Consider the following 8,653-nt stretch of genomic DNA (forward strand, 5'->3'; position numbering starts at 1 on the left):
CGCTCCTCCAACCGCACCACGGTCGCCAGCCACCTGGCCCAGCGGTTCGCCAAGCAGCCCGGACAGCCGTAGTGGGCAGTGGCGGCGGCGGACGGGGTGCGGGACGTCGCCACATCGGAGTGGCAGCCGGGGAGGGGGGGGGGCTTCATGTCTGAGCGGGGGGGGGGGCGTGGGCGACGGGAGCGGGGCGGGGGGGGGGGAGACAGCGTCACGTTTTTGAGTGGTTGGCCCGCGTGACGTCCGATGCCTGGGAAGGGGGTGGGGTTGCCGTAATCAGGATGTTATAATGCTATGTATTCTACCACGGCCGCTCCACACGCTTACTTTTTACTCCAGGAAGTCTACCATATTATTTTGGCGTTGGCATATGTGCACACCATACAGATATATGTCCAGAGAAGTTTGTGTTTTTTCTACTCTCCGGGTGCTTTTATGTGCTGTTTTTCTATCTGTCCGGATGACTTTTAGGTGCTGCTTGTTGCGCAGTGTTTCATGTTGTGACGTCTGGTCTGTTTTACTTACACTGAGTATTAAAATTACGCGTTGCGGTTTGATCTCTCTAAAACGCTTCAGGTGTACGTGGGCGGTGGCCCGATCGTGGGCCAAGTGCCCGTAACTGTCCAAATGCGTGACAACGTGGTCGAATTCATCTCTGCTCAGATGTGTGTTCTTCCTGCAAGATTCCCGCGTTTGGAGGGCCTGTTTTCTGAGGCGTTCTGCTTACACAGATGCAGCTAAACGAACCGCGCTGCGCTGCAGACTACGTGATGCTGCTAGTCTGGATATCAGCGGGGTGCGTCGCGTGATGTGATGCTGTTAGTCTGGAGATCGGCGGGGTGCGTCGCGTGGTGTGATGCTGTTAGTCTGGAGATCGGCGGGGTGCATCGCACGGTGTGATGCGGTCAGTCTGGAGATCAGCGGGGTGCGTCGCGTGATGTGATGCTGTTAGTCTGGAGATCAGCGGGGTGCGTCGCGTGATGTGATGCTGTTAGTCTGGAGATCAGCGGGGTGCGTCGCGTGGTGTGATGCTGTTAGTCTGGAGATCAGCGGGGTGCGTCGCGTGATGTGATGCTGTTAGTCTGGAGATCGGCGGGGTGCGTCGCGTGGTGTGATGCTGCTAGTCTGGAGATCGGCGGGGTGCGTCGCGTGGTGTGATGCTGTTAGTCTGGAGATCGGCGGGATGCGTCGCGTGGTGTGATGCTGTCAGTCTGGAGATCGGCGGGGTGCATCGCACGGTGTGATGCGGTCAGTCTGGAGATCGGCGGGGTGCATCGCGTGGTGTGATGCGGTCAGTCTGGAGATCGGCGGGGTGCGTCGCGTGGTGTGATGCTGTTAGTCTGGAGGTCGGCTGGGTGCGTCGCGTGGTGTGATGCTGTCAGTCTGGAGATCGGCGGAGTGCGTCGCGCGGTATGATGCTGCTAGTCTGGAGATCGGTGGAGTGCGTCTCCTGGTGTGATGATGTCAGTCTGGAGATCGGCGGGGTGCGCTGTGTGGCCTGCGGTGGCGCCTGTGATGTATGGACGGACGATCCGCAGTCCTCCGTGATCCGTCTTGCGGTAAAGCGTTCCATCAGCACAGCTGTTTCTCTGGTGGTGACGGCCTGGGATGCCGGTGGTCGCCACACTGATGGTGTGGTGGCCGGGGACGCCGGCGCCGCGGCCGATATAGAGGAGACGCCTAGGACTGCCCGCAGCGAGCGGCACAAGCACGGGCGTCACCAGTACCTCATGGGTGACACCCAAACCTACGCCAGTGGAAATCGTCCTATCGTCCTTGCAAAGTGATACAGATCGGTCGTGTCAGTGGATTCAAATACGCCGTCTTTCAGAGTTTGGCGCACGAAAAGGTTTGTCGCCGTGTGACGGCCGCGCGTCGGTTGCCATTTGACTGTCAAAGGAGGTGGGATCGTTCCGGCCAGGCCCAGTAGATTCAGTTCGGACATAAGAAGAGTGATGTACGATCTTGTGATGTGATCGAGATGTCTGAAGACGCGTTCGGTGGGTGTACATTGGTTGCAGTTGACTACCGCCTGAAGCACTTTGTCGGCGCGTCATAATCGTGTGCGTCTGAGTCAGGTCTGATTCACATCCTGTCGCTGGAATCGGTTGAATAAATGTTGGCTGACCTTAAATCAGCGTCAAGTGATGCTTCCTACTAAAGACTCAAAGTACGGAAGGCCCATTGGCTGACACCGATGCGTGGCGACTATATCATTTCTTTCAAGTACTTGAAACATTGCAGCGCGTTACTTTGTGATTACGCCGAGCGGTTGCGTCAGCATATTTTATCACAATATGCTTCTTCGTTTTCGTCGCGGGAGGAAGACGTTGCACCGCAAACTCCCGCCTAAATCGGCCAGTGGCGATGGACGCAACTTACTGCTCGGATGATAATCACCCCAGCCCTCCACACTCGGTTACCAGCCGCGCCAGTGTTCATACAAAGCATTACTCCGCTTTCCGACTGAGTCGCAGGGTCTGACAGGTGCTGGTACACTCAGTGGGCTCGGGGATTCCCAGGCATAGACATGGAAGCCCTGTCTCCCTTTTCCATCGACATCTTAGCCCTGCCTCCTCTTTCCATCGACATCATAGCCTTGCCTCTTCTTTCCATGGGTATCGTAACCCCGTCTCCTCTTTCCATTGACATCATAGCCTTGCCTCCCTTTTCCATCGACATCGTAGCCCTGTCTCCTCTTTCCATCGACATCAGAGCCCTACCCCCTCTCTCCATCGACGTCGTACCTTTGCCTCCTCTTTCCATCGACATCGTAGCCCTGCCTCCACTTTCCATCGACATCGTAGCCCTGCCTCCTCTTTCCATCGACATCATAGCCTTGCCTCCTCTTTCCATCGATATCGTAACCCCGTCTCCTCTTTCCATTGACATCATAGTCTTGTCTCCTCTTTCCATCGACATCATAGCCCTACCCCCTCTCTCCATCGACGTCGTACCTCTGCCTCCTTTTTCCATCGACATCGTAGCCCTGCCTCCTCTTTCCATCGACATCGTAGCCCTGCCTCCTCTTTCCATCGACATCGTAGCCCCGCTTCCTCTTTCCATCGACAACGTGGCCCTGTCTCCTCTTTCCATTGACATCATAGTCCTCTCCTCTTTACAACCGTTGCTTCATATTTCTGCGGGGCGAGCACGCATCATATGGATCGATCACACAGCGAATGCACGGATCACGTTTTATTTACCAATCCTTGAGTATACTACATCTCAACGCGGGCCATCGCAGGTCGTTCAACATAAGAGCCCATCATACACGTGACTCATTAGCATCTTTTAAAACTTTTAAAACATGTCAACGGTCCGTAACGGAGCGATCCCACGTCGCCTCCCGCATCGCGAATATCGCGCACAGCGACGGAAACTGCATCCAGCACACGCGGAATGACCCACCATAAACAAATCAAACAAAACGCAACTGACACGGCAGGAGCGAGACGCCAAGAGGAGAAAGACATCACTACGAGAGACGTTGTACTGGCACATGACTGATGCACCACGCTCCTTGTTCCACGGTCCTGAATGCGCACGCCGCCGCGCGCTCACATAGTGTTGAACACCGAGCTGACGTGCCGCGTCCCGCACGTCCAGCTTGGCGAGCGGGTGCGTCTTTGCCGTGCAGGCGCTTGCGCTGCGGGCCGGGTCGCGCATGCGGCAGCGGCAGCGGCGGCGGCCCTGCCCTCTGCGCCGTGCGCACCACCGGGCCGGCGTATGGCTAGCAGTGCGGCTGCGGCCGAACACCTGGCCAAAGTTGCGGCGCGTGAACGACGCCAGCCGCGAGAGGTCAAGGCTGGACTTGCGCGCTGGCACGGCCGGCGAGCCGGCCGGCGCCGCTGCCGCCGAGTCGGGCGCGTCGGGCGGCGCCGAAGTGCGGCGCGGCTCGGCCGACTCGGGCCCCTCGAAGCGGCCGACGAGCCTGCGCACGCTGACCTCATCTGTCGGGCTGGGCGTGTCGAGCGGCACCTCCCGGCCATACAGCTTGTCCAGGCTGACGCTGCGCACGACCGGCAGCGGCGGCGGCGCCGCGGGGCGCGGTCCCGGCGAGCCGGGCGAGGCCGGCGCCGCCCTCGCGCGCCTCCAGCTGCTGCGGCGAGTCGGCGTACCTGGCCGGGCGTGGCGAGGCGCGGCTCGGCCTCGCCGGCCGGCAGCTCGTCCGTCAGCGAGACGGACGACACGGCCGGCCGGCACGGACTGCCGCCGGCCGACAGGTTTACCAGCGAGACGGCGTGCGAGCCGAGTCGCGGCGCCGCCGGCTGCCGGAGCTGTACGCTCATGCGCGACACGGCCGGCGGCGCCCCGGGGCTAGTGTCGCCCGGCGGCGGCGGCGGCGGCGCAGCGGCGGCCGGCCGCGCCACCGGCGTGCTGACGGCGGTGACGGCAGCATCGACGCGCGGGAACGCCAGCCCCGTCGCCGCCGCGTCGATGTCGGCGACGGCCGTATGTGCCGCGTCGTACGAGCCCCAGGAGCTGCTGCGGCTCGGCGACTGCACGCCGGCGGCGCGCAGCAGCGCTCCCTCCAGCGAGCTCCACGAGCTCTGGCGCGAGGGCGGCGCCAGCTCCACTGAGCCGCACGAGCCGCGCGCGCCGTCGCTCGACGACGAGCGACGCTCAAAGTCCTCGGCATGGCGACGCACCAGGCCGGCGGCCGGCTCGGTGGCGGTGGCGGTGGCGGCGGCGGCAGCGCGCGCGGCCGGACGGGGCGCGTCGCGCGAGCGCAGCTCCACCACCTGGCCGACCCAGGTCTCGGTCGGCACCAGGCGAGGGTTGACGCACTCGAACACGGGCGCCGGCTGCGGGTCGGGCCGCAGCGCGCCCTCGAGCGGCTCCAGCGGCAGCGACAGGTTCATGGCCTGGTTCTGCGACACGCTGTAGTCCTGGCCGTTACAGGGCACGCGCAGGTTGACGGAGGTGACGCGCGCGCGCGGCGTGTCGCCCGGCAGCGTCTGCGAGCGGCTGCGGGAGCGCGTCGGCCGGCCGTAGTGGCCCGGCGTGGTGCCTGCCGGAGAGGGGCGCCGTCAGGGCGGGCCGCCGCCAGCGGGTCACACTGGGAAAGCCTGAGGTCAGGCCACATTACCAGCACAGCGGTCAAGTCCTACACACGCCCGGCTGGTGTCCCGGGACGTCGCCGGACAACAGACACCGTACGGACGATGTAGGATGAAACACGTCCTCACTGCATGTATGCCATTATAGATTCGTTCTGAAATTATCCTTCATCAAGCTGACTTCTTCTAAGAAGCCGTGATTTCCTTTAACAATACCGCAAAACCACGTAATACGTCACACGACAAGAAGCACTCACACGCCAGACAAGTGTGACGCAAACCCAAACCCACATAGCCCAAGTAAATGGACCACCACACACGGCCTCCTCCGGAGACGGCCTCCCACGCCACCCGCACCGTACCGTTCATCTGCGCGAGCAGCGCATCAGCCACGTTGTCGGCCGGCGACCAGGACTTTGGCCGCGACGAGGCATCGGCCGCCGGCGAGTCAGGCCGGCAGGCGGCGCTGATGTCGGTAGCGTCGCCCGTCTCCTCGCCAGGCGGCAACACCGGCGACGAGAGCCGACCGCTCTGCAGGTTCGTCTCCGACTTGGAGCGCCAGAGCGAGTTGTGTCGCTGCCGGCTGGCGTCCAGGATTCCCTGCCGGGCGCCGGCGAGGGTCACGCGCCGCTCCGGCCGGCCCGCGGCTGGCCGTCCCGCCCCGGCACGGCGGCCCGTCCAGGGATCTGGACTCCGCTTGGCGTGCGACAAAGCGCCCTTGGCCCAAAATCCGCCACCACGCTTTGCGTGATTCGTCCGACGGCCAACTAACGGGTTACTGTTGATTTATGCATGCACAGTTGCGGGCACGCACAGATGTCCGCGGGCCTTCAAGGGAAACCAAGCGACAGGCTCTTTTTGCCGGGATTGCGCGAACTGCCTGCAGAAACGAGATACATTGACTCGATAAATGCCCGCCGTCGACAAGCCGCAGTCATGCAGATCAGTAAAATGTGCGAAGGCAACGACGACACATCTCTACGACAAGCTATGGATAAACAAGCTTTCCACATACCTGATAGGTTTCTAATTGTCTAAGAAAGCTTGCGTTGGGTTTGACACAGCCGCGACTCCGCTTCACGTATTTGAAGGCCTTCTCGTAGCTCCAGCCGTACGCCTTCATGGCGTAGGCCATGACGACGGCGGCCGACCGGCTCACGCCCATCCGGCAGTGGACCAGCACCCGGGAGCCCTCGCTCCTGCGAACACGGCCGCCCCGATCAGACGACGGACCGCGCGGCACCGGCGGACACCGGGCCGGCCCGGTCGGAGCGCCGCGCGCGCCGCCGGAGAAGACGGCCCAGCGAGAACAGCGCTATAAACAGCCGCTTCTCCCGGCGTTCCTTCGCCGAGGAGTAGGCGTCATGAGTGTTTGTCAGAGACATCGGCGGCCCGCAACAGCGCGCGTTTGTCCACGGCCGGCGGCGTTTTGTTCGGCACACAAAGGAGACTCCGCTGGGCGGACGCCACCGCCTGCCAAACATGCCACGCCGCACCTGGAAGACATGCGCACTACGTAGGGGACGCCAGACCCTGAGCCCCAGTCAGTGAGGGCAGCCAGCGTTGCGAGCGTACGCTTCCGTGAAGCGCGACGACATCCTGTGATCTTACACACAGGATTCGCAGCAGAGCTGCCAGACTCGGTTCCGCTGCTATTGCAATGCTCTACCGGACGTCACACGCACTATCGCTGTCCGCATCCGGCGAAGGCAGCGCCGGGTTCTGGCGATTTTATGACTCTGTTTTCATCGGCACAGACAGATGGCCGGAGAGCATCAGAAGGCGGGGACATACTGGCAGCCGACCGCGGCGTGACTCATGTGGCAGATCAGCCTCTGCAAAAAGGTGACCTTCGGACTGCATCCCAGTCTGCACGCGAGATCACGCAAACGCCGATTACCATTCGCAAAAAAATGACCTTACGAATACTTCGCGCAATCTTACAACCGGCCTCCAAGCCAGGAAGCCAGCTGTCCAGCGGATCTGCAGAGCTCCGGTGGCCGGCCGCCCTCTCTCGCCACTCTCGTCGCAGTACCCACTCACTTGGCCTTGGCGATAAACTTGAACGTCTTGTCCCAGTGCTTGAGCAGCTCTGTGGCCTCCTCGTCGTACACACGCACGTTCAGGTACTGGAAGCGGCCCGGGAAGAAGTTGTCGATCTCGCGCGTCACGTTCACGATGTGGCCGATCCTGCGGGCGCGGCGGGCAGCTGCGTGAGCCCGGCGCGCTGCGCGGGTGGTGAGCGCGACGCGGGTGTATGAACAGCGGGCGCCGGCGCCGGCGTCGTGCGGCTGGATCACCGCCGCCGCCCATTCTACAGGTGCACCCGTGCGCGGCGACTCGCGCCCGCGGCGCGTATGTACAGACGGGGCGCGCGCCGGCGCGACGTACCCGTTCCGTTTGAGCTCCTCGATGTCCGAGGCGTTCCACTCCGAGCCCAGGTAGAGGTGGTCGAAGATGCGCGACGCGTGGTCCATCTGGCCCATGATGACTAGCATCTCGGCGTCGATGAAGCCCTTGAACTCCTTGAGGCTGCACTCCATCTCGTCCTCGAGGCGCGTGCGCAGCTCCTTGGAGGTGACCTGATCCAGGTCGACGCTGAGCATGATCTCTCGGAGCCGGGCGCGGATCACGCGCTGCGTCTCCTCCTTCTCCGATGGCCTGGAGGCACGCGCGCGCGGGCCCGGTCAGATGTGGCAGGACGGCGGGGGCTCGAGGCGGACGGCGGAGCGAGAGGAGGCGGGCTGCAGACGGGGATGATGTGGGGGACGGGCTGGGGGAGAGGAGGCAGGCTGCAGACGGGATGATCCGGCCCACGGGCTGGAGGAAAGGAGGCGGGCTGCAAACGGGGATAAGATAGCCGACGAGCAGGAGGGGGTACAGTTAGGGCAGAAATGGGGTGAGGGAGGGAGGATGTGGAGAAGGATGCGATTGTAACGGAGCAAGAGTGGCGGGGACGGGGCGCGGTGTCACATCATACCACACAACGGCTCTGGGCGAACACAAAACTACCCCGCCAGCCTCGAGTGTGGACGGGATTCTGCGCTCTTCTTTACACCGGATTAACGGAAAACTGCAAATGACGACATATGCAAGCAATACCATGTGCTACAACACGTCATTGCAGCTAACAGCACATTCTCGACTGTTACATTAAGATCCTGAACCAAACGCTTAAGCTTCTTAACATCCGACCAGCACGCTGGACAAGTTGCCTAGTACCCGAGCGTTCAGAAAACTACGTAACGGCTATGATTCACGCGCGTTTCAACTGAGTGAGCCTGTGCATCGCAAGCGAATCCCGCGGTGGGCTTTCGTTGCTCGTCCGGAGTCGACACAGGTGTGTGATCATCCTGCCGCGGCAGAGGGGTGTTCAACCGAGGGGTCTGGCCACCCCCCTCCACAGTAGGAGGGGGCAGCCGAGGGGCCTGGTTGCCCGCTGAGGTCGCCGGCAGACCTGGGAAGGCACTCAATGCCCGCGGCGAGGGCAAGAGCACGAGGATCACCCGGCACTTGGGGAGGGGGGGGGGGGGGGATGGGGGGGGGGGAGGGGATGAGAAACAGCGATCTGCAACAACGGCCGTCCACAACAG

The 8,653-nt window shown here is 62.4% G+C and overlaps 2 protein-coding genes across 4 annotated transcripts in view; both read right to left on the reverse strand.

Annotated features, from left to right (window-relative positions):
- Nucleotides 1-8,653, reverse strand: part of LOC119089683 (protein maelstrom homolog) — a 23,706-nt gene that overhangs the window by 7,423 nt on the left and 7,630 nt on the right. The gene's annotated exons all lie outside the window — the stretch shown is intronic.
- On the reverse strand, nt 1,678-7,721 carry LOC119090096 (protein phosphatase Slingshot; the record flags this gene model as incomplete). The annotated part of the gene is given in 7 exon segments (XM_037212890.1): nt 1,678-1,683; nt 3,946-4,009; nt 4,717-5,011; nt 5,423-5,660; nt 6,076-6,259; nt 7,104-7,250; nt 7,452-7,721. Coding segments are annotated over 7 exon segments (1,204 nt in total), but the record flags the coding sequence as incomplete, so codon positions are not given.

Source organism: Pollicipes pollicipes, unplaced genomic scaffold, assembly GCF_011947565.3.
Source record: "Pollicipes pollicipes isolate AB1234 unplaced genomic scaffold, Ppol_2.1 Scaffold_3087;HRSCAF=3621_pilon_pilon_pilon, whole genome shotgun sequence".
Taxonomy (NCBI): Eukaryota; Metazoa; Arthropoda; class Thecostraca; order Pollicipedomorpha; family Pollicipedidae; genus Pollicipes; species Pollicipes pollicipes.